The sequence below is a fragment of the Sinohyriopsis cumingii genome, chromosome 1, assembly GCF_028554795.1.
Source record: "Sinohyriopsis cumingii isolate HCF-2022 chromosome 1, ASM2855479v2, whole genome shotgun sequence".
Taxonomy (NCBI): Eukaryota; Metazoa; Mollusca; class Bivalvia; order Unionida; family Unionidae; genus Sinohyriopsis; species Sinohyriopsis cumingii.
In genome coordinates this window covers 168,668,573-168,695,558 of record NC_142961.1, presented here as the reverse complement: position 1 = coordinate 168,695,558, position 26,986 = coordinate 168,668,573, and the positions used below count along the sequence as shown (strand labels likewise).

General features: G+C 35.1%; 1 protein-coding gene across 1 annotated transcript in view; it reads left to right on the top strand.

Annotated features, from left to right (window-relative positions):
- The first annotated feature begins 3,456 nt into the window (after positions 1 to 3,456).
- Positions 3,457 to 26,986, top strand: part of LOC149808353 (protein kintoun-like) — a 37,577-nt gene continuing 14,047 nt past the window's right edge. The window contains exon 1 of the mRNA XM_089976002.1: positions 3,457 to 5,157. Within this exon, the coding sequence (XP_089832128.1) occupies positions 3,472 to 5,157 (1,686 nt within the window). The 5' untranslated portion in view covers positions 3,457 to 3,471. The remainder of the gene's footprint in view (positions 5,158 to 26,986) is intronic.

Sequence of the window (26,986 nt, the reverse complement as noted above, 5' to 3'; positions counted from 1 at the left end):
CGAGTGTGGATAGCATATTTGGGGTTTGTATGCGTTCGCGTACGTTTGTGTGGATAGTTTATTTGGGGTTTGTATTATCTGCCTTCTGTGTTGATAGTATATTTGTGGTTTGTATGCGTTCGCGTACGTTTGTGTGGATAGTTTATTTGGGGTTTGTATTATCTCCCTTCTGTGTTGATAGTATATTTGGGGTTTGTTTTTTCCTCTTCCCTCTGTGTGTGCGTGTGTGTTCGCGTACGTTGTGTAGATCGTATATTTGGTTGTTTTTTCTTCTTCCTCCCGAGTGTGGATAGCATATTTGGGGTTTGTATGCGTTAGCGACGTTGTGTGAATAGTATATTTGGGGTTTGTATGCGTTCGCGTACGTTTGTGTTGATAGTTTATTTGGGGTTTGTGTTATCTCCCTTCTGTATTGATAGTATATTTGGGGTTTGTTTTTTCCTCTTCCCTCTGTGTGTGTGTGTGTGTGTGTGTGTGTGTGTGTGCGTATGTCTGCGCGCGTACGTTGTGTGTGTGTGTGTGTGTGTGTATTGGTCTCTGTTTGTCCCTATAAAAACTCACTTTATCCCTATCAGATACACTCTACCTACCTACCTGCAGTAGCGTGTATTCAGGTCAGCCACTTGCAACACTGTTGACATTTATCCCCTAGTGTTCAGTACAGTGACGTAACTGACGCTGGAAATTTTGAGACTATAAATATCGACTTGGGGATTTCCACATTTTGTAGCTATACATATATACTAGAATTCATAAACAGGAACGTCACTCAAGCTGAGGCTATAAAAAGATAGTGGGATTTTCCAAAGGAAAAACCCACAAGTTGGAGCTATAAATAGATAGTGGGATTTCATAGGAATTTCAGCTGATTATAGATACATAGGTATTTATTCACGATCGTCACAGAAGTTGATATTGTAAGTAGTTACTAATTTTATCCATTTTAATCTAAACCATTGTAACTTAATTTTCGGGGATATGTTTATTTTCCTTTAAATTCTGGGACAATTTCGTCATTTTAGCGTTACTTTTAGTCACATCCATTTTGTCGTTGAGCATTTCCTTGATTATAGCTATTTATAGCATCATTACAATTATGCAAATTTTTGAACACCCCAGCAAGATTTCAGGTCTTGGTAATGCTTTATATATAAATCTCACGCTTGTACTAGGGTATGTATGTCTCTGTCTCTGTTGTGTTTGACCCTCTACCATCATTGTCCCTAGACAATCCCACCATGTTCAATTTCCCTTGACGCTAGACAGTCCCACGATTTTTCTCCATATTCAATTCCCCTTGACGCTAGACAGTCCCACGATTTATTCCCATGTTAAATTCCCCTTGTCCCTAGACAAGCCCAAACTCTATTCCCCCCATGTTCAATTTCCCTTGTCCCTAGACAAGCCCAAACTCTATGTTAAATTCCCATTGTCCCTAGAGTTGCCCACGATTTTTCTCCATGTTAAATTTCCATTGTCCCTAGAGTTGCCCAGGGGTCTTTTTAATGCTATGTCCCAATGTCCCTATGGTGGCCCACTTAACTACTAACGGGTTTCTTAAAGAGCAAAAGACTAAAAACATTATTCCGAATTGTACATTCCAGAGTCTTATTACATACATAAAGAAAACATAAGTACTATACGTATGTCTGTTTTCAGGGTTGAAAATCATTGTACAATAATGCAATGAATTTGCGTTTTCAGTCAGTTGTCGGGCCGTATATGTTGTTGCAACATTTCAGTAATTTTGAGGAGGATATAACGCCGTACTGGTACTCTTGCCACACCGAGAATATTCTCGCCTGCATTTTTTTTTTTTTTTTCTGGTATCTTCTCATTTTTTTCTGATACCAGTTGAATCTGTGTAACAACTGAAGTGGCTTCGTCATATAAGAGGCTAACTAGCACAAAGAAAGGAAGATCGGCTTTGCCGACTTGTAATAAATAGATAGAACAACATTAAAATAAACTGAGACAAATATCAAACGTAAATTGTACAATATCTGACAAAAAAAAAACAATTAGGAGTGGAACATATGTCAACAGAGAAAGGAGAGTAAGAACAGGGACAGTTAGTAACAATGTATGCGTCCATGAGAACTATTGTATGAATTTCCTAAATGATTATTTTTGGCTTAATGATAAATTTTAATTCATTGTATATAACTCCAAGTTTGCCTTCTGGTCATTCTATTAAATTATAAGTGCCTAAGTAAAACAAATTTTAATTTCCGAAGTTAAAATAAAACCCCAATAAACAAGTGAGGTAAATATATTATTGATGTCAAATAATTCTTAACACGGAATTTATTAAAATTTCTCCGAATCAAAAGACTGCTGAAAAACAGAGACCTCATTAAATTATTTCAAACTAAAACAAAAAGAATTAAACAATAAAAGATGTGTGACATTGATTTAAGTTTGAAAACTTCAACTTACTGGATATCTGTGGATTTTAACATTTGATAACTTAACATTTCAATTATGGTTCCCGTTAAAGTGTTCAAGTTCATGTAGAATTTATATAATATTCCTATAATTATTATTATCCATTTATATATAGCCGTTACTTCACTAACAAATTAGATTTTTTTTAGCATTCATCGTTCGTGTAATTAACTTGCTAATTTTGTATGCCTATATGTATGTATATCTATCACAAAGGGGGAAAAAAGCAGCATAGAAATGAAAATTGCATAGGCTATTATCTTACAATACTTCATCTTGCCGATCCAAAGATACTCTCACAAGGTAATACCTGTAATGAAACATTGAACAGTTTTAAACGGTTTTAAATACGTATGAAATATCTTTGTATGATATTGGTGGTTACATTTGTACTTTAAGTACGAAACGACTATAGCATTGGGTACGAAATGACCAGCACATTGGGCAAGAAAATACCTCTGCTTTGGGTAAGAAACAACTCATTAGGGTACGAACCAACTTGGGTACGGAATGACCTACTCTGCACCCGATGCATATTTTTGTCCTGTAGAAATATCAGAGGTTGTCCGAATGCTTGACAACGTATAAGAAGTTTTGATAATAGCACTGGAGAACGTTTCAACAAGCAGTGAAATCATGCATTTTTAATTTTTTAAAGTTAACTCCAATTACAGTGAATACACGTGTTAGATTGACCTTATTAGTCCATTACAACCAGGCAAAGGGACCAAGTATTTAGAACTATTTTGTTAGACTCTTAACATAAAAAGGTGTTCGTTGAGCTGGTCGGCGTAAGGATAATATCCAAAATTAGTAAATTTCCAGATAGAAGAGGCGTTTATTTAGCGACGATACGTCAAAGTTTATATCAGGTCGACGGAATTAACTGGAATACATCTCTCCAGTGTTGATAGTAAACACGGTTTCGTGAAATTCTAGAGCGCCACCTTGGATGCAGTGTAATTCGCCAAAGCTTTCCGAATTGAACGTGGAACGCATGCGCATTGTTGCATAGTTTCAAGCATGGCGTCAAAGAGAGACGGTTTAGAAGACCTTAATCTCACTCAAGATGAAATTAAAAAGTTTGAGAAAGCATTCAAAGATGAAAAATTTAGGCAGCTTTTTATTGAGTATGCGGAGGAAATTTCTGACCCAGAAAATAGGAAACGATATGAAGAAGAGATTACTTTGTTGGAGCAAGAGAGGGGTATGGACGTGGAATTCATCCATCCTGAGCCTGGACATGTTTTGAAGACAACGGTTGACGGTACAAAGAAGGCGTTTATAAATATATGCAAGAATGAAAAGATAGGAAAACCAGCATCCGAACGGAAAACCCTATCGGATGGAAAGTCCGGGTTATCTTGGCAAATTCCACATTCATTCGCCCCACCAGTGGAAAATCTTGACAAAGGAGGGAAAACGTGCCAAGTATTTGACGTTGTTTTCCACCCTGATACATACCGCATGGCAGAGTCCAATAATCGTTTTAAGAAAATAGTTGAAGATACTGCAGTTGAGGGAATTGAGAAACAATTTGGAGTGAAGCTGGATAAAGCTAACATTAAAAGTCTAAAAATTAAATACAAGGGGAAACCCACACCAACTGTTCTGAGACAAAAACGTCCTGAAGGACCAAAGCCCCAATCTGAAGATGACATATTGAAAGATATGCCCTATCCATATGATGACAAAACAAGTGCAGAGAAAGCAGAGCAGATGAGAAAAGAGGTTGAGAAGAAAGAGGCTGAGAGGAAGAAGAAAGAAGACAAAACCAAGATGAATACAGATAAATCTAAATCATCAGTGACGGAACCAAATTATTCCATAATTCACAGGTCTGAAATGGATTTGCAAGAGTATAGAAATGCACCAGATGCAAGACCAAGTACAAGACCAAAGGAGCTGGAAATAAAGATCGAGTTACCACTTCTGAGCTCAGCAGCCCAGGTCAGTTTGGATGTATTTGAAGAGCATCTAGTCTTGGAGTCCAAAAAACCAGCAGAATATAAACTTGACTTGAAGCTTCCATATCCAGTTGATGAAGACCGAGGGACAGCAAAATTTGACAAAAGCAAAAGTTGCCTGGTTGTCACACTTCCTGTTCTACCCCCATTGACTCCACAGTTTCCATTTAGTGTTACTGAAGAGATACCTAATGGTCTCACAAATGTTGATACAGATGACCTGACTGCCAGTATGAGAAATAATAATAATGAAGCTACTCATATGATTGAAGAAATAACTGATCAGCAGAGGCTAATAGAACTCACCCCTCATGAAAACATGGTCACCGAAAAAGATGAGCAAATGAATAATACTGCACAGGATGACATAGATAATACAAGCTCACTACACATACCTAAGTCATCATCAAAAATCTCTTATTTAGCCCCAGTGTATGATGTAAACCAAGACAGGGATACATTAACTTTCATTTTGCATGCAAGAAACATAAAACAAGATTCAGTAAGCAAGATTTTCAAGGGTACAAGCACTGTTCAAGTAAGATTTGTTTCCCTTGGTTCAGGTGGCTTTCCAATGCACTACAGCCTGTACGTGAAGTTCCCTGAGGAGTATAAGATTGTACCAGAGTACAGCAGTGTGGACATCTCTGAACATGATTTAGTAGTTGTCCTGCTGAAAGAGAAAGACTGCCGTATGCTGTGGGACAAGTTTGAGGCTGGACCAGAAAAGTCAAAACTGGAGGTAATATTTATAACCATGAACTAGCCAACAAACAGTGTATCCTCAAGTATCGGTGCCGGGTCATTCCTAAAATTTGCATGACTTTTTTAGTTGCTGCTTCAGTCATGCTGGAGATAATTTAAATTTTTTAACTGAGTTAAAGCTTGAGATCCTTTGTTTGTGCAGTTTTGTGGGACATTACTTGTGCAATGCAAGTTTCTGATGGTTGAGACTAAAGCTTCAGTATCTCATTTAGACCTGTTAAAATCTCAGTGTAAACATATAACCATTTCCTTGTTAGGTTTAGAAAAATATTGATCTATTTCCAGCATGTCTTTATTTTCTTTTTCCTGCCAACTCAGTATACACCAAAAAATATATATATATGTCAAGCTTATGCTATCATAGAGAAAGAAAATGCTTTACTAGGTCTTTGGACACCTTTACAAACTATAACAGTATGTTTGGAATGCCAGTAAAACTTTGTACATAGGCATGAAGTTTGGTTTGGTATGGTATTTTATGCAGGGGTTAAGCTAGACTTGAATTTTAGGAAGAAGTGACTTCTCCTTTTGGACAGAACAGGAAGAAGTGGAAGCAAAGCAAGAAATGCAATATATATGTGTGTGTGTGTTCTCTTATTTGACTTATACCCTCTATTTCCAAATATTCATATTTGCATTTAACATTGGATTTAAACAATACTTTATTTTTGAGTAGAAAATATTCTGAGTTGTATGTATATTATAAACACATATAAAAATTCTAATATTCATATGTATAATGTAGTGTATTTTGGCCACATGACTTTAAAAGAGAATAACAGAAGCCATACATTGTAATTAATTTTAACTGAGTAACTAGATTACATTATTGTAATTACAAGTTAGTAAATATGCTTAATCCGCTACCCTTAAACAAGACTTTTAGTTTTATTATCTAAAAGTTCACTATAAAGGCACTTGAAAGATTTCTAAACTTGTTTGAAATATACCTGTACCATGTACATGAGGGCAAATGCAAATGTGTCTACAAATCATACTGTTTGTCCTAATTTCTTTGTTGCCGATAAAACATTACCGTAACTATTCCTAAATATCACAGTGAAATGCATAAAATTACAGACATGGCTACTTTATAGTCGTCACAGGAACTAAACCCTTCTTTCCAACAGAACAGACAACATGAGTGCATCTGTTTTTAGAAAGAGGGGTTTTCATAATGTAACCTCTCACTTTATAGCTTTATTACAACAGTCCATTGATAGGATTGCAAATTTATGGTTTTATTATTTGTCTATGTACTTGTAGTAACATTATGCATTTGGTTAAAAAGTATTTGCTTTGCTGCTTTTTTTGTATTTTTACAAATACATGTACGAGTCAAGTCAGAAAAGAACTTTTGACTAAGCTACAGTGCTTCTCGTGAATTTCACAACAAATTATCACATATGTGTCTGACCTACATTATTGCATTTTTAAGCTAAATCTTTAATAACATATTCATAATACCTAGAATTTGTTTTCTATGAATTGTCATTTTTTCTGAATATATTTGGCTCATGAAAACAGACAATCTAATAAAGTGGTACTTCCCAGATACATTATTTCCGTTACTGGTAGACATGGTTTCAAACTGATTTTATGAAGAAAAGTAGTAGTTAAAATATCCAGATCATTGATTCTGTTCTTAAAGCACAAATTGCTGTTTACATACTGTTGTTAAACTTTTGAAGCACATCGAAGGATAACTTGCAGAAATTGGGCAGTGATAGTTTCACAACTGATTTAGAAAAGGGTTAATGGACAATCAGCAATCAAAACACATTCCTGTGAATGTGCAAGAGTTTGTCTCACATTTCCCCCTTGACGAGTTCTGACATAAGATCATGTCTATCATACTATAAAAGAGACTTTTTTCAACATCAAGCTCATGTTGACCACCTTTGTCTTGATGCCTACATTTCACCTTGAGCACAAGAGCTAACCTGGCTTAGGCAAGAGGGCATCTCAAAATCTATGGTAACTAAATATATCTTTAAAACATCACAGGGTGAAGTCATTTTTGCTTTCATAATGTAAGAAGGTAAAGTTTATATTATTTCTAAGACAACTTAATCACTAACTTCTGGTAGCATGACCCCTGTTTATGGCACACACCACACAGGAAACTTGTTTAGTGCTAATGCACAGGAAGCAAAGTGCCATGTCCAGGGACACAAAACTGTAGCTGCCCGGGTCTGATCTGATAAAAGGATTCAAGTCGTGCATACAAACCATGAGCTACCATGGCTTCTCCAAAGGATGAATTACATGGAAAGCAGCAGAGTTACATTTCTAATTTAGTGATTTGACTGTCCATAATTTTTTGTAGGCTTGAAACCAGAAATAAAGCTGATTAAAACTGAGGCTTTTTCTGGTTGGCTACTAAGAATAATGGACGTGGAATTCCAAAACCAAACTTGCCAGTCAGATCTCCATTATGTCTGAGATCTTCTTTTAATTATCTCCATAATATGTTAACCACTGTGTCGGCAATCACCATCCCAAGGCTTCCTTACAATCAAACATTTTTGTTGGTCAGATAATTATTGGTGTTAAATGTGACATACGTAAAGAAGAAAAAAAATACATGCAGAGACACTCATCATGTACATGGTTGAGATACACAAACACAACTGTATAAATTCTATATAGGTGATAAAGCATTTTGTGATACTTGAATATACAGTATTGTTCCTGTTTTTCATTATATCAGACTCAAATACTTATTAACACAAGCTATAATAAAGTATTTCTTACTTATGTCATCTGTTTATGACTGAGGCCTTATTAATCAAGCAGTATATATTTAATTGTTCTTTTTTTCTTTTTCGCTGTTTGTTTAAATACATAAATGCCAATATTTTGCATACTGCCTTGAAGTATAACTAATATTTTGCCAAAATAAGAAAGAAAATACAAAAATTTAATTTAATTTTTACCCTGATGAATTATCATTCCAATGTTGGGATCTTAGACTTCCTTTCCACAATTTATAATTTAATTTAAATGTAAAGTATTTGTGAAAGTACATGCACAAATAATTTAAGAATAACAGATTAAAGTACAGTGAACATTTGTCCTTTTGTTACATGTCTTTATATTTTTAGTAGAGAAAGAGAGAGGGAGTGTTTGCTTATGAGTATGCAGGCAGAAATTGAGCCAGTGCATGCCTCCTTAAAACCTCCATAAAAAATGAATACTAATGAATTGGATAATATGCAAGAGTAAGATTGTGAAAATTATGCTTAAAATGCAAGGGCTTGGGTCCCAGCTGGCAAGATTATCCAACAGGCCACTGTCCTACTTGTTTTTACCCCACCCTTTTAAATAATATTATTGGATCCCCCACTGACATGTATACCTAAAATATTCAGTAATATGTACTTAATCATTTGTACATTGAGATCCATCAGTCTTACTACCTATCTGTCTCAAAGCTTTCTTTAGCAAGTTTGGATATCTCAAGAAATATACTCTTCGTTTCCACTTTTTAAAATAATTACTGGTCCTTGGAAGATTTTAGCTACCATCTGGTGCTTAGAAATGTGTGGTACATTCCTTATGCGAAACAATGGATCTTGTGATATGCAGTTCCCTAAAGCCAATAATGTCATGTAATCTAGTCCTGGTCATTAGGATGCTTAATCATTGCATTTTGTGCACAACAGTCAAGCATATCCATGACACAGAACACAGTTCACTTAAATTAGTTTTTAGTTTCATTAGTTATTCAGTATCTTACCATGACTGGGTGTGTTTTTTCGATTTTTAATGTAGCTTTAACAATTTTTCAGTCATATCACTATGATGGGGCATCATACCACAGACATGTAGCATGATGTCCCACCCAGTTACATTATCCTGAAAACACTTTGACCAGGCCTAACACTAACCTCTTAATGCTGAGCGCCTAGCGAGGCAGCTATTAGTACCATTTTTATGTCTTTTGGGTGACATAGCTGGGGTTCAAACCTGTGACCTCCTGCATATGCGGCAGATGCTCTAACCACTAGGCCTTGGCTAATCTCTTTGACTTTGGAATCTGTAAATCTCTATATTGCCTGTGCAATGCCTAGAAACAAAAGTTTTTATGAGGTGATTATCTTGTTTTTTAATTATTTTAAAATATAGCATTTATTATAAAGTATTATATATTCTTCAAGAAAGGTCAAAACCTAAATATATTCTTGTATTGACTATAGAAGGCAAAATAAATGTCTTTGCAGTTGGCCTACCATCCCTGTTTCTCATTGCCAACCCTAGCACTTTTTTCCCCCATGGTAAAAAATAATTATTAAAATGTTCACAAAAAACACACACACATATATATATGGAAAATGGGAAACTGAAACGTAAAGCTTTTACTGTTAAAGAAAAGATTGAAGCATTGGACAGGATTAAGTCCGGTGTTAAACAATCACATGTAGCTAAAGATTTAGGTGTGAATGAATCAACAGTTCGAGGATGGAAGAAGGAAGAAGCAAAATTAAGAGAGATGGTTGTGGATATGCATGAAAGTGAGGGAATGATGAGGAAAAAAGCAAGACTAGCGGGAGACACCCAACTTGATGCAGCCCTGTATCAGTGGTTTGTCCAGACTAGAGCTGAAGGAGTGCCTTTATCAGGACCAATTGTTAAAGCACAAGCCGAAAAATTACACAACGACTTACATGGGCAAGATTTCAGCTTCAAAGCAAGCAATGGATGGCTAAATCGTTTTAAGAAGTGACATGGGATTAGTCATGTGACAGTTTCTGGAGAAATTCGCTCTTCAGATTCTGAAGCTGCTATGAACTATTCAGATGAATTGAGGGAAATAATAGAGGAAGGTGGATACTCCCCAGAGCAGATTTATAATTGTGATGAAACTGGATTGTGCTACAAAATGATGCCTGACACCACCCTAGCTGTGAAAAACAATGAACATAAACATGAAGGGTTTAAGAAAATAAAAGAGCGATTAACGTTGTTGTTTTGTGTCAATAAAACAGGACAACACAAACTTAAACCACTATGTATTGGAAAATTCAAATCTCCTAGGTGCTTCCATCATTTGAATATGAACACCCTACCATTTTCGTATGATGCCACAAAAAATGCATGGATTACAGCTGCTTTATTTGAAAAATGGTTTCAAACTGAATTCGTACCAGCAGTTCGATCCCACCTCAGAAATCTGAAAATGGAGCCAAAGGCACTGTTATTATTGGACAACTGCCCCGCACACCCACCTGCAGAATGCCTGTTTAGTAAGGATGGGAAAATAAAAGCTAGCTTCCTCCCAAAGAATACAACTTCCAGAATTCAGCCTCTTGACCAGGGCATAATATCCGTTTTTAAAATGAATTATCGAAGAGAACTTGTGAAAAAGATTGTTTGCGATGAAACCTCAGTCCAGGCGACACTAAAAAGTTTAAATTTGAAAGAAGTAATGTACCTTGGCGGGAAATCTCGGGATGCTATTGCGCCACGCTGCATTGAGAACTGCTGGGACAAAGGACTTGGGGCAGCATTTACTATTACATAGGAAAACAGAGGCAACATCAGTGATGATGACAATAGTTTATTTGATGGATTTTCTGAGAATGATGTGTTCCAGGCTGAGAGGGCATTTGGGGATCTGATGCAGTCATGTGAAAGTGTTGATGAATGGCTCAATTTTGATAATGACTGCCCAGTTGCAGACCACGTTTCAGATGCGGAAATTATTAAAAATATTAAGTTCAATAACACCAGTTGTGATGCTGATGATGGTGAGTGTTTCTGATGATGACAGCAAGGACACCACACCTGAGGATAGTCCACCATTAGCAACAGAAGCAGTCAAAGGTTTAGAGTGTGCTTTGAGATGGATGGAGACGCAAGATATCGACTATGTTTGAATTCTTCAGCTGAGAACTATAATTGACTTTGCCAAGAGCAAACGTGACAGTATCAGAAAGCAGCTGAAAATCACAGAGTTTTTTAAACAATAATAATGTATTCCAATTGACAGATGAGAAATGTAGTGGTATAAAATGTATACAGACACTGTTAATTAACCTTCGGACGTACTATTTCATCATTCGTTACGTACACACATTACGTAATTTTTGTTATTTTTTTTCCATTGAATTCAGTCACATAATGATCTGTGACAAAATTATAGAATATTTTACATCTGTGTGTGGATATTTTCGATGGAAATACTTGTATTGTGGATTCAATGTATGTTATGAGATTCGCTGGTGAGTACACTGTGTTGATACTCTTTTCATGCTATAGATTACACATGTATATATAAACTAGACACGTGTATGTACCAATGCATGGGTCTCTGAATAAAGTAATATATTATATATGCTATTTCTGTTATCACAGCAAATGTTTTTCTCATTTAATATACATTAATCTAAAATGAAGCATGCATTTTCGCACACGCGTTTATTACCCCCCCCCCTTCCTCCCCCGACCCCCAGTCCAAAAATGTGTTGGTACTGTACATGGTTGCTTATAACACGGTCTGATTCTATGGCTCCCATCTACTGTGTTATAGGTATACTATACACATATTTTATTTATATCACATACAGTTAAGACTGACTGCACGCAACCATGTATTGATGGAATGAATAAAACTCTGCACAACCCCTTTCAGTGTGTCCAGTACAAAATGTAGATCTTTACCTTTTGCAAGTAATTGCAATCTCCCTTGCAAATGACAAGTTGTGTCTTTTATTTTCTGAACTTCTATTTTCATTATATTGAGTAAATAAATATAAGACACACTTAGGATTGAAACATGAAAGATGGTTTAAATGAAGAAAGTAGAGCACTACAAAGAGAGCTTAGTTAAGTACTTGAACAGTGAACAAGTAGCATGTTGAAATGAGTGTGAAGTATAAACTACTGGTAAGTGAAATGAGGAACCAGCAAGAAGTAATTCAAATATTTAAATGTATTACAGTTGATTTAAGTCATTATTATGCTTTAATTAATGTTAGTACCGAACATAGTTATTTTTTTTCCTCCATTTCTAACTTTCCCCTTTCCATTGGTATGTGTGATTATGTTTTGACATCTTTCATAGGTCCAAATATATCATTGCATGATACGGGCCAAAACTGTCTGCCACGATGGTTTTTTTCATGGATTTTTGCTAGTATCCTATGATGGTCCAGAGAGATATAGAGGGGTTGGGGAGACTTACCAGAAGGCATTTATTCATAGCCCATCCCTGTGTTTATTATTCGATTAGTCTGGTGCCTTGCCAACTCAGTGAGAGAGAAATGCTTGGGAGGATAGAGCATACTTCGGACATTTTAATATTAAATAATGTTTTCAGACCCCTTATTAACAGGTTTTTTAATGGGAACAAAGAAATAAAGACAAACAAAGCATTAAATAGATTACATATATATGAACACATTGTTTTGGCCTAATCAAATACTGTGGCCTGATAAATTTCATTACAATACAAAATTTTTTGTTGAAAAAAACAAGATTGTTATTTTTTTCAACCTTGGTGCATATTCATTATTGGGTTGGAATTTGCATGTTATGGAGATTTTTGTATGCTTTGAGAAATGTTGGTGTGGCTTTGTATCCAATAATCACAGCCAAGTGTGCTAGCAGAAGTTGGGGTGGGAGGGGGGCAAACATATAGCGGTCAGCTATTAAGTTTGACAGATGTATGTCAAAATATGTTTAAATGTAAAATTGATGGGAGGGGACATGTGCTCCCCTATCCCAATGCTTTGGGTCAAAATTTGGAGGGTATAGCAGCTTAGTAAATTGTTATTACTGTACACAGTTTGAAATATTTATTGATGGGTTTTTTGTGTGCTCAAATAAGAAACTTTGGGTCAGTTTAACTTAAACTTTTTAGGAATGATTTGAAGAGATGTCATATGAATACCCAAGTTGCACCATGGGCTGTCTCACAAGCTGCTGTTTATCTATATAACAACAAAGTGTTAACACACCTAGATCATTTTTATTTTTTAATATAATGCTGCATATAGTGTCTTCATAGAATGTTTCCTTTGCTGTGATAAAAAGAAATGAATATACACAGAGCCTCCTTCTCCCAAACAAAATGCACATATTTTTTTGGGATAGATTGAAAGTACAACAGCCCCTTTCACAAATAGGGCAATATTTGATCTTGTGCTTGCAGTAAGTGATTGCTAATTTCAATTTTTTGTATGTTTTTATGTTCAGACTTGTAGGTTCTACAAAATTGCTTTGGATATTTGTAATATCTATAGTTGTTGAGCAGAGATAGTTTAAAAAATGAGTTTATTCACATATAGCATCTATCTTTACCAAATTAAGTTTTATTCTTTTTCCTTTGGCATTTCATAAGTGCCTATTTTAGCAGGCATGCATCCTCTATTGCCAGTTTAGTGTTTGAAGGAAAATCTGGACATATTAAGCGAGGCTTATTGTAGACATTGTATGTATAGCTTGAGGATGATATTATTATTGAATATGATCATTACGGAAACAATTGCTATGTTCTTTGTAATTAAGTAATTTTGTTTCATGTTATTCAAATTACAATACAATTAATTTTTGTGTTTGCTTCTGTGCTGATTGAATATCTCTTTATAATATCCATCATGATATTGTCCTGTCATGTGATTAAGTGTGAGGAATTTGCAGTGTAGCCAGCTTAAAGTTGCAGTTGAAGAGCAGAGCTGATTCTAATAATTTTAAGTTTTCTCACATTTCCTTTTGTTCATTTTATAATTTCCATACCTTTCTCATCAGATCTTCCAATTTTTCCATGACTTTTGAGCTTTCTGTTCAGAGTAGCAGATAACAAACAGTAGATGCAGTGGAAATAGCTATCTTTGTGTCATTCCAGTTAGCTACTTAGTCATTAAATTTTGTTCTAATCCACCAATTCACTAGGTCACAGTCTTTTTGGGTGCTGTATATTAGTTCTAGATTAGCAGTAGTGGAGTTCAAGAAGACAGCCGCCATCAGTTCCGTCCTTGTTTCTTATTTGTTTTACTTCTCTCCTTTTTCTTCTCACACTGTTATGGTGGTGGTGGCAGCATATTACTACTGTAAGTTCGTTGGTATCCACATTTTCAGCATCGTTTGCAAACTCAGCCATCCCCACCCCCACCCCCGAAGGTTGTTGATTGAAAGTAGTATGAAATGAAGGGCTTTGAAATTTATGCAAATGATGATGATGATGATTCATCAGTTAATGCTACTTTTACCCCCAAAAACAGGTTTGGTTTGGTATTTGGGCATATTCAAAATAACTTCTCAGCTCAAAAATGTTCAGCACAATCTTAACAATTTGGACAGTATGCATCCTTGCATAAATGGCTTCTAAGTTCATACAAATATTGCTGATCCACATGAAAACATATGTGCAACCTTACTTAAATATAACAGTCTTTAAATTACTTTTGCTCTAAAAGCCTTTTAGAATTTGACAAATGGTGCTGAAATGGTATAGGATGTCAATGAAGATGCAGAATATATATATGAAGAAATCTTGAGAGAGGAAGAAATTTCAACAGAAAGCATCCAACAGACTCGTTCTTGGCTAACTGCTCTTGCATTTTGGCAATTAGGCACAGTTGAACCAGCATCAGAGATAGGTGTATCACTAGTTTTCATCATATTCAAGCATGGATATTTGAAAAAGAAACAGCTCTTGATAGTTAGCAAAAATGTGAGAATGGAACTAAACAAATTTCAATGGGGTTTCTCAGAGCTTAATCATTGTGCATCCTATTTGAACTGTATCTGATTAAAGCTACATTATAATGCTATTCAGTATGAAACACAGTAATCTATAAATCACCTGACCAGAATTATAAAAATACATTTTTTTAAAATGTTAAAACCATTGTACATAAATTGGACATCACTAGAATCAGAATGTGTATTCAGTCTGCTTTTGTCCAATTAGCCACTTTTGTATTTAGCCAGTGTCCAGTTTTGTATTTCTAACAGGCTGTGGCACAATGGAAATTACATCTTGTCATCTTTATAAGATGGTACTGCTGTAGGCCATGTGACCAGTATTAAACCATTGTATTTGTTTGACCAATTGTTTGACAATATGGGATGAAAGCAAACATTCTTTTCTTTTTGTAAAACATTTTTTCATTGAAAAATATGTTCATTCCTACTATACTGTAATGGTTTCATATATATTCAGGTCTTACTATGGTACATGTTATCTCTATACCACAGTTCAATATATAACACATCAGTTTGGAGGTCTACATCAATAAGTTTTTCAAAGATGTCCGTGATCAGTATTTTTTACAAGTTATACAAGTGAAAACGTTTGATATGTTACTGCAGCTCTCCTACAGAAAATACTTTTTGGTTAAAAGAGACAGAGTATTATTATCTTTATTATGACGACTATACTTATTTAAATTGGGTTTAATTTTATATTGGCGAGAGAGAGAGAGGATGTACAGGTGTGCAGTGGTATATGTCAGATTTGCGTCAAGTGAAATGACCTATTTTCATTTTATTCTGACAACCTATACATAAAGTATTACTTGAAAGGAACAAAAAGAGAGAATTATCATGGTCTAAATAAAGTTTTATTGTTTTTTGAGTGTTAAATTCAGTTTTGCTATAGATTTAGAATATTACATTGGATTTTGTTGCAATAAAACATATGGTGTAATATTTTAAAAGGAATTGTTTCTGATTAACACACACACCGGTTCCTTTTTAATCACAGAGGTAATTATTATAAATTTATACCAAGTCTATCTGTCTCATTGTAACCATATATTTCACTTTTGTCGAACAAATAAAGGCCATTATTTTATTTTCGTTTAAGTTTCAAATACAAAACTGTAAAATAATAAGAAAAGAAGTTGTATATTTTGTATTTACTTATTAAGTTCTTTCCTCCATGTACTTAACTAGAAAATGCAGCATTCCATTTGTAACTATTGTTTAAGAGATTCTCATTAGGCAACACTAATCAGGAGAAAAGAAAACGAAGTTAGTAGCATTAAGATTTCATAGCTAATAGGTTGGCACTAACAGTTTCAACATAAGGAGACCAAAAGTGGTAAGATAAACTATTTTAATTAACATGAAACAGATGACAAATGGCAATTTTAGTGTCTTGTAGTGCTAATATATTGTACATATTGATACATCGAAAAATGAAATAAGACAATATTATTTTTCACTGATACATGTATTAATGCAGTTTTGACAATTTTTTTATTGCTTTATTGATCAATAATAGATTATTCTGGCTAACGATAAACTCCGAGGATGACCAAATATCAGGACCCGGTTGTTCTGTGGCTCCACCTGTTGGAAAGATAACGGGCTATGATCCCTCATCTCCCCAGTGCAGTCCAGGATGCAGGGACATTTCCAACAATAAAATATCCTGTTATTAACTACACAAAAAAGAGTGTACATGTAGTATGTTAGTGTGGGTTTTTTTCTGGATTACAAAGTTATTGAGATCTTTTCTGCAGAAGAAAGCTTGTGTGCCAGATTTACAGCAGGTTGTAAATCACTCATGATCTTGAAAGTTCATACAGTTTCATTGACTTTAGCATTTTCTTTCACATGACTGGTTGCAGTTATTAAAATTGTACATTATAAGGAAACCAGTCTTTGAGTTTTATAAGAAGAATCTTGCATTTTCTAGAGTCAGAGTATGAAATTCCATCTAGTCGTATACAGTCAGCTGATTCATACATGGGTTTGAAGAAGTAACGTTGTCAGTATTTACATAAACAATCATTTTGTATGTCTTCTGTGTAATTCAGTACTACATTTAAACCCGTCTGAGAGACCACCTGTCTTGGGAGACCAAGTTCACCCTGCACAGACTTATTCATTAGTGTCTTGATCTTTCATGAGACCATAATTTTTGGGAGAAGAGGTGATTATTCAAGACAGGTTCTTCTGAACTACTCTTTTAAACCATGTACTGTCATGTCCTTATACATACTCATGACAAACTATTATGAAGCCTGTTTGTACTCATCTGTAATGCCTTTTACATATTTTATTATCTAGTTTTCAATTACTTAGTTGTCTAAACATGCCACAACTTGTAAAAATTGTACACCGTATGTAACTGTAGAATGCCTCATGGAAGACTGGTTTGACTAAATGAAGTCCTTCTTTAAATAAAGACATTATCATTATGTAAAAAGCATGTTTAAAACTTGATAATGTTCCATTCACAGTGGGATTTTTAAAACTTGGTAATATTCAATTCGCAATGGGATTTGTGGTTATATATAAACTCCAGAGACTTTCATGTACATGCTGTACAACAGTTATGAAAAAAGAACTACACAGAAGGTGTTGTGTTTTGTTAAATTGCATAGATCTGCACTTACATTGTAGTCACAAAAAACATGTATATTTAATTGTAGAATATCTTATGGAAGATTGATTTGTTGATCAAATGAGCTCCTTTTAGAAGAAAAAAAAGACACTATTATTATTATTATTATTATTATTATAGCACTTGCAACAATACCTGGTCATTCCCATTATATAACTCTTATGAGAGTGTACATGTTATTTATGTGCAATGCACTTGCTTAGATCTACACTTAACATGTTCAGTCATTGTGAGTACGTGTGAGAGGACAGTATTCAGCTGAAATAAGTATTTTTAACCAGTGTCAGTTAAACAACAGTTACTTGCAGTAATTATGTTTTAATATGCTGTTGTCTTGGCAATCAAGATAAAGATCTCAGTGTAGATATATATGTTGCTGTAATTTTCCCTGTGTTGAGGTAATGCATAATTAGGTTTCATGGCTTGCTAAAATGCCTGTGTAAAAATTATCCCGGCATTTTGATCTTGAGATACAAGTTCATCGTAAAGCAGATACACATAGTGTAGCATTTATATGATCAGGAAATTGAACAAGTATCCACATGGATTACAATGTATAAATTGACAGGGAAATTAAATCATTGCCACTGACTTCCATTTTAAAATGCTGCAAGGAGAGAAGAATGACAATTTGTATCATGCACATTCAGCATTCAAGTTATGGCTACTGATGCTTCTGCAGTGGTTGGTCATGTCTGTGTCAGTTTTGCTTGTTTGGATGCAGGTAGGTTTATGAAAATATTTGTTATTTTATTTTTTCAAAACAGACTCATTATTATGCTCAAGTGGGATACCAGAAGTGTATTGGTAGAAGAATTGAGGGAGCTAAATGAGTTTTCAGTTTACATATACATTCAGTTCCCCATTGTACAATATAGCTGGTATTACACAAGAGACTATTATCTAATTTGTGTATTATGTGACTGCCTTTCTTTTCAGTTTATATATATGTTCTTACCCCCCCCCCCCATCTACATGTTTCTTCTATTTGCCTCTTTCCCACCCGATTTGTTTTTTGTTTTATTAAAATGCACCATTTTTCAAAACAAGTGGAAGCACCAGTTGCCATGAAATTGGTATACTTTGCAGTCCAATGAGTATCTTTGGTCCCATTGGTTGAATTAATAATAACATAGTAGTACTGTACTAGCTAAGGGTGCTTAAGCTCTTCAAGTCCTTTACTGTTGTACTTGTAGACCCTCTCAGATGACATTGCCTGCAGCCATCTTGGAAGACAGCTGAATGATGTTAGTCCATGTAAATGAATATTTCTGAGAAATGCTAAACTAATGCAGAAAGTTCCAGACACTATTGTGCCATTATATCTCATGATACTATTTCATGATAGAAAACATGGCGACACTCCCATTTCAAGTTCAGTTTTAGCTAACCACCTTTCCATTTCAAAACCAAAGAAAGAACTCTTTAAGAAACATTTTCAGTATTCTGGGCCATGCAGCCACTAATCAGGAACAGAATCCGAAAATAATTATAAACAGTATAAATATAGCTAGAAAATAGTACAAATATAATTATAAACAGTACAAATATAACTATAAAAAGTACAAATATAATTATAAACAGTACAAATATAACTATAAACAGTACAATTGTAACTGCATTAAAGTAATTCAGTGGATGAAAAGTGGAACCTGTTTGATTTGACAAATACATTACAAACTTAAAGGTTAGATTCTGAAACTTTCCATTATGTTGTTAAGATTTATTTTATTGTATATACATAATATGGCTAGTTGGAGCATGTTCTAACAAAATTCTTTGTTCGTTACATCTATGTATAATGCAGCTTATTAGGCAAACAAAAAATTGTGTGATTCTGTTCAGGCGACTGTCCCTGCTTTTTGTTGCCGACCCTGGCAGTTTTTTCCAGAAGGTTGTAAAAAAAATCCCACAGTCAATTTGTGCATCCAATTGAGCTGGTTTTGCCCAGTACTTGAAGTGTCTTAGTACATTATATATATATATATATATATATATATATATATATATATATATATATATATATACTAATCATTATGATATATATAATGTTGAGAAAAAAAATACCTACCAACCCTGATTTTATTACCAGTGTAATGTGAAACAAATTGGGGGGGGGGTATCAGTGCTTTTTGTTTTCATTGCATGTGCAACTATGTGCGATGTATTTAAATATGCATACATTAGAGGACCACACTTTGTTCCATGCAACTAATTGTCACCCTCTTTAAATAATAATGAGGACTTTGTATTTAGAAGCTCTAAGTGCTTTACAACATTAGACAACACCTATGACATAAAATAACAGATAATGATATTATTATGAAAAACAAACAACATTAAAGTGTTTGTGTGTAAGTTCAGTGGGTAATTCATTCCACGTTGCTGGGCCCCGGTATGCAAAAGAACGTCCATATGACTTCATTTTCATAGTAGGAATAATGAGTATACGATTGTCAGAAGAGGAGCATAAGTATCATGCTGGTGTGTACACATGGGTGAGGTCAGATAGGTATGTTGGACTGGAGTTCATCAGTGAAACATAGCACAGAGAACACATTTTTTATTTGATTCTGGATTGAATAGATAGCCAGTGTAGGGTACAGAGCAACAGGGAGGTGTGCTCTGATCGTGGTACTCTAAGTATGATCTGAGCAGCTGTTTTTTGAAGCTTCTGAAGTAGATATTGAGATGAACCAGAGAGAATTGAGTTACAATAGTCCAGTCTTGATAGTACTAATGAACATACAAGTGTTTTAGCGGCGTCAACTGAGAGATATTTGCGAATGAAGCTGATGCGTCTCAGCTCAAGATATGCAGCCTTTCATGACTTGTTGGTGCAATGTGAGAGTACTGTCCAGAGTGACACCTAGGTTTCATACCGACTGTGTGAATTTAATGTTGGTGTTACTGATATTTATTGTTTGAGGTAAAGGATGTGAATGAGAAAGTCTTTGTGTTGTGATCAGAATGGCGTCAGGTTCATCATCATTCATCTGCAGCTTGTTACATGACATCCGTGATTTCACATAAAAAATGTACCTCTCTACACCTTGGATGGTAGCATCAACTTAAGTTGGGAGGCTAGATTTGTATATTTGGGTGTCGTCAGCATACAATTGTTGAGACACTGGATGATGATCTATGACACCTGAGAGTGGCTGAGTGTATAGAATGAAGACAACAGGCCCAAGTACAGACCCCTGTGGAACACAACATAGATTAACTGGGCTGGAGTGTTTTCCATTTGCAGATACAATTTGTGTCCTGTTGTCCAGGTAGGACTTGAACCACAGTAAAGCTGTATCATGAATGCCAAATACATGCTGGAGATGGTGATGTAATATATCATGGTCTATTGTGTCAAATGCTGCAGACAAATCAAGGAGGGTGAGGACTGTAATCTTTCAACTATCCAAAGCAGAGAGAATGTCATTAACTACTTTTATAAGAGTAGTTTCAGTACTGTGGCAAGGGCGATATGCATATTGTACATGCTAAAAGACTGTTTGAATTCATATGAGATACAAGCTGGGATGGAACAACCTTTTCTAAGATTTTTGATATGAATAGGAGATTAGAAACTGGGCAGTAGTTCTTTAAATTGTTATGGTCAAGTGTTGGTTTCTTCAGCAGAGGCTTTACAATGGCAGTTTTGAAAAATGATGGGAATTCCCCAGATGAGAGAGAGGTATTAATAACATCAGTTAGTGAAAGCAATACTGGATCTAAGCACTCAAGCAGCAGTGATGTTGGAATTGGATCAAGTACACATGACTTTGGTGCACTCTTCATCACGATTGTACGTGCTGATTTCATAGAGACCGGTTCAAATGCTGCTAATGGTTGCTGCTGAAATTCTGTATCCCAACTAAGTATAAGATAGGGAGTACCGGTATGACAACTTAAAAAAAAAATTCTGCTCATCTCCATAAAAACAAAACATACATGTCAGAAAATGGGCTTTCTGTCAGTGTTTTAGCAATCAGTGTACTGATTTGATCTCTTTTTCATGTCTCAGAAAAAGGCAAACCTTGACTGACTTGTGTATAACCCCTTGCCAGCATGCCCTCAGTACAGGTACATTATTACCACATGGCCCTAAAATCATCTACATGTGACTTTACTGAAAATGCTCTATGGTGGGGACTTGATAGCTTATGTCAATTGCATTAACATTGTTAGCAAACTTGATAGATCTTGGCACACTGACAGATGAGGCTGTCTATAGGGTGTTTCTCCCTCAATTATAAGAAAATTGAAGTTGCCTATGCATTAGGCAACAATTTTCTTATTAGTTGTTTGCACTTAAAAGTTGAAAATAATTGTAATCCATCAATTTATTGATTTGATTCCCATTAGTTTGCTTACAGAAAATGACCATCCCATTTGAAAATTCCATACTTACAAGATGTTTCTAATCAGTTTGCATGGTACAGCACTTGGAACCAGTAGAAAAAAATGGATGTTTAATACCATAGCAATTTGCTTTTGTAAAATTGATCTATACATGTTTTACTAGACTCAGCTATCATACCCTTAAATGTAAGATTTTCTGCCCTTGTGAAAGGCATGATGTAGTCAATAATTTGTTCAAAGTGCCATTGAAACAAAGACAAAATCTACCCCTTCCCCTCTGGTGCATAACCTTGTCATGGACCCTTGCATTAATTAACTTGAACATGTAGATATTATATGTACAAGAGGGAGGAGGAAGATGGGTGGAGAGGGTGGCCAGGGGAAGTATGTCATTATTGTAAATGGACAGACCATTTACTTTTCAGGAAAGGGGGGACAGATTTTCTTGTTATAACTGGGGATTTTTTTCTTGTACCATATAACTTAAGTAAATTTTTTCAGAGCATATAAAAAGGATATATTAATAAGTGATTTTTTTCATAAATCTGAGTAAGAATATATTTTTCCAGCTATATGACTGCTGAACAATTTTAAAATATATATCCCTGGCCCCACCCCCAATTTACACTTTGCTGAAAAATAATAATTTCAGTAAAAGAAGATCCACCTTTAAAAAAGCAAAGGCTGATTCTACACACGATGCTCATTGACAGGCTACATGCATATTATAAAAAAAATATTATTATGAAGAAAAAAATTATATCTGAAAACCCTTTATTGCAAAATTTTATTTTCTAAAAGCGCATTATATAACACGAATATACTATTTTTTTTTATTCATGAACTTCATAGTTTCCTCCTATTTAAACTGCGTTGCCATTTTGACCACGTATCATTTTGCATAGGAGGCGAGGCTAGTCTCTTTACATGTGTATTTTTAGTCTGCAGGCCGAGGTCCACCTGCTTACTGTATACCAGCAGCAATACGCTCCAACTAATGGATATTTGCTGGGACTACATTGCATATGTATAATTAGCCCAGAATTTGTAGTCGCAGGAATCATACATTCTATCTTTGAACGTGGCTAGACCTAAAATGTACCCAGATGAAAATGTACCCCAAAGCTCACTATCACACAGAACATACAACGCCAGATGGGATCCACTCGATTCATCGTGTGAATGTTTCACCAAGGTTTTGTACATTTATCGGACAATTATTACTCCTATATCCCTATGAAATATAGAAAATAAAATAAAATTCCCATATGCTTTTGTTTTGATCTGATAAAGTTTAACCAAACATTACATACCATGCATTAATTTCTTCTTTTTATAGGGGAAGGAATTTAAAGAAAATGTCCTAGTTCTCATTTGTAAAAGAAAATAACTTTCTCAGTCCACAAAATAATTGTTACACAAAGTTATCTCCAGATACATGATTTTAAAATCATAATTGGAAAGAAAATCCCATCTTGTTCTTCCTTCTGCATTTGGAATATTAACTAATTTGCTCGCTCTGTAATGCTTCTAGCCATTGTATTGACTAAGATTTGACCTTTGACCTTACCTAAACTATCACATGCTCTGCTGTAAATGTGTGTAGCCGGTATTTTTCCAATGGCACTGTGCAAGGTCATTGATTAAAGTTCTGACGAAACATCCTCATTCCATTTTGAATCTTCTCGAAGTGGAAGTTTCTCGAATAGAACAGTAAATTGCTGTGTGGATTGTCAGTCGTTAGATTGCTTGAACGGAACACTGAGAATCAGATAATACACAGACATAGAATATTAGGTTAGTACTATTGTAGTCTAGGGTTTGGGCCGTATTTAAACGGGAGGAGTTTGTGGTAGTGGGGGGTGGGGCGTATTGCGATTTGGGCTTTTGTGGCGTACACACTGGTGGATGTGGGCTATATACCGGCTATATGTGGTACAGGAATAACGGAGGTGGGTGGAGAGGCTATGAATGGTTCCTCAAGAGAGATGGGGAGAATCGCCACACATTCCTTCCGTTTCTGACAAACTTCTTGTGTGCATTAGATTTAATAACGAGTTACAGCTACAATTTTGGTTGAATTTAGCTCCAGTATGGTAGTATACTTTTTGACGGTAATTTAAGATTATCTTTGGTAAATGTAGTATGTGTCTGTTTTTTGTTTAATACTGTTTTGCATGATGAATTTATTTAACTTGGATGATACTGAGGCATATTTATATTCGGTTATTAATCATTGATTTAGTCCGTGGAGAAAAGGGTTGATGGGGGAGGGAGGTGCTGACTATTGCAAGAAGGATTTGGGCCATGGTGGAGTGATTAGTAAATAAAGAACGTATCAGCTTTTTGAAATTGTTTTGTGAAGTAAACCTATATGGTCCGACCATTTAATTTGGGGGTTTGATATTATTCCTGCTGTATAGATGGTCATATTCACATGTTTTCATTAAAATACTATAATGTATAGTTGATCCGATATGGAATATTGGTGCCATCTGATGGATGATATGGCTGCCCTGGCAATCATGTTGAAAAGCTTTTATTGCTACTGCTTCTGAATGGATAATCATATTTTATCACCCATGCAACAGAGAAATCTTATTTGCTTATGTCACTTATCTCCATTTGTTCTTCTCAGTCTGGTTGTCACAGTCATGGTGTCCACAAACTAGGAAATACTTTTCAAAAGAAAAAAGTCTTTGTCTTCTGCTGTACCTGATGGAGTTGATATAAAATCTAACAACATGTATAACAAAAAAAACTTACTCGTAAAACAACAAGGTCTCTCCAACTGGTTGCACACAACATAAAATATTTTGAGAGACATGCACATGAAGTCAGGCTATTTGTTGGAGCTCATAAATGAAAGCGCATCTTATGACACAAATCAATGATGAGTACATGACTAGACTGGTTTAAAATTATGTTGCACTTTAGGAGATGGGGTAGTGAAGAACACAGAAGCATCAAGTGGGTTGATATCTTTTTAAAGCAAGATTGTGAACTAAATTTTGAATATTCGGAGTTTAAAGAGAGACAGATGTAGACATGAACGTAGGAGGATATAAGAAACTCAAGCAATGAAAAGCAAGAAGGTACAGTGACCCCATATATCCAGATAGGTGTCACGTATTTACAATAGTTATAAGAACAAATGTGCCAGCGATTTTTATGACCTGACCATATATTCAACATTACCCATGTGGATGCAACTGTGCCAGATTAGGAATGGATTTTATGAGCACCAACTGGGGTACAAAAGCTAAATAACTTAATGAACAAAAAAAAAACTTGAGCAGGAGACAGTATTTGTGGTAGAAACTAACAGAAAACACTGTTTCAGGCATGTGTGCTATTCGCATCAATGGCTACAAAAATATTTATGAAAAAAAATAGAGATGCCACAAACCTGGCAACAGCAACAACTGTTTTGTCAGACCTGCCTTAAAATTTTGTCGAACATCTCCAATCCACCCTAGTTGAATGAAATGTAGTATTTTGCACTTGCAAATGAAACTCTTGCAATTACCAATCAGTCGTTCATTCATCTTTTATGCACAACGTTAATTCACATTAAATATACTTTATATAAGTGATGCCATATTTGTTGTGACACCATACATTAATTTTTACAGTAATTTTGTTGTGCCCAATATGTTGTGTGACCTGTATTTTTGGTTGTAAGTTGTGCGACACCTTTAAAATCAGTAGAAAATTACAAGATTATTAGTAATTTTCCATACTCAAAATTTTCAGCAATATCACACTGCTTTCATCAGCGACTATTGTGATCAGCATTAGTGGCTGATGAAGGCAGTGTGATATTGCTGAAACTCTCAAACTCTAGAGATATTTATACTCAGAGTATAGGAAATTGCTAATAATCATGGATTATCCAAAGCAAGGAACAACTTTTACAGTTGAAAATTACATGATAGAAAATGCACTCATACTTAAAATTGTATTTTAAAAAATATATTAACCTGTGTACTTGAGATAAAAATCTTTAATCCACTGCAGCAGCATCTCGTTAACACAACCCCTGTCCTGCACACATACTATTCATCCTTTCAGTGCATGATTACTTTTAAGCTCCCTCATGTCATAAAAAATTGTCGATGGAGGCAACACATCTGCTGCAAGGACTGAAGTTAGATTTCTTCATCTGCACCACACCAGTCATGCAAACTCCCAACTTTTAACCCTCCTTCTTATCGACATTCTGTCCAAGAATAAGATGAAAGTACATTGGAGTTTCATCCATGTCAAAACTAGTATTGTCAGTGATATCATTTTCTTTTTTTCTGGCCATAACGAATTCATCAAAATTTATTTTCTCCTTCAAATCTTCTGGGAGACTTGGGGTCATTGATGTACATGCACAACACTCCTGATTGTGTTGCTTAAAAAACTCATCATTCAGTTTATTTTCAAAATTACCATGAATACCAGTAAAAAGAACCAAAGTTGGCTTTCCTATGTCAGCCAACTTAGTATACATATAAAACTTGGCACGCTTAAAAGAATCATAAGTAGCCTTCCGGGGCTGGCTTGCTTTGTAATAAAAAACTTTGATGAACTGCTTGTAAATTCAAACAATGAGTTTAATGTTTTCTGTGAGGTGTGTTTATTCAACACAGGCGCTTCTATTTGTTTGCCATCTGTAATCATAATTGATACAAACGGGCATTGATGTCCACTGGTAAACAGTTACTTTACTTTAATAGTACTTTTTATAACCTATGCCAGGAAAAAGATTGTCATTTGCACACAGTGAATGTATTTTCTAATAATGATTTGTATGGGAGAGATTTTGTCATATTGTTAACCTGGATATAATACACTTTTGGATATTTTGCACCTTACACCGTATCATACATGAATGGCAAGTGCCTTCAAGCATTGGTTTGATATTTATCTCTCTCTCCTGTGATTTTACTGGATCCAATTTTCAGTATGACAACATTCAAACCATTGAGGACAACTAAACATGACTGGCTTTATATTCATGCCAATGACCAATGTGTAATGTTTGCTGACAAAAACAATACATACTAATTGATGTATATGTTACGTATGTTTG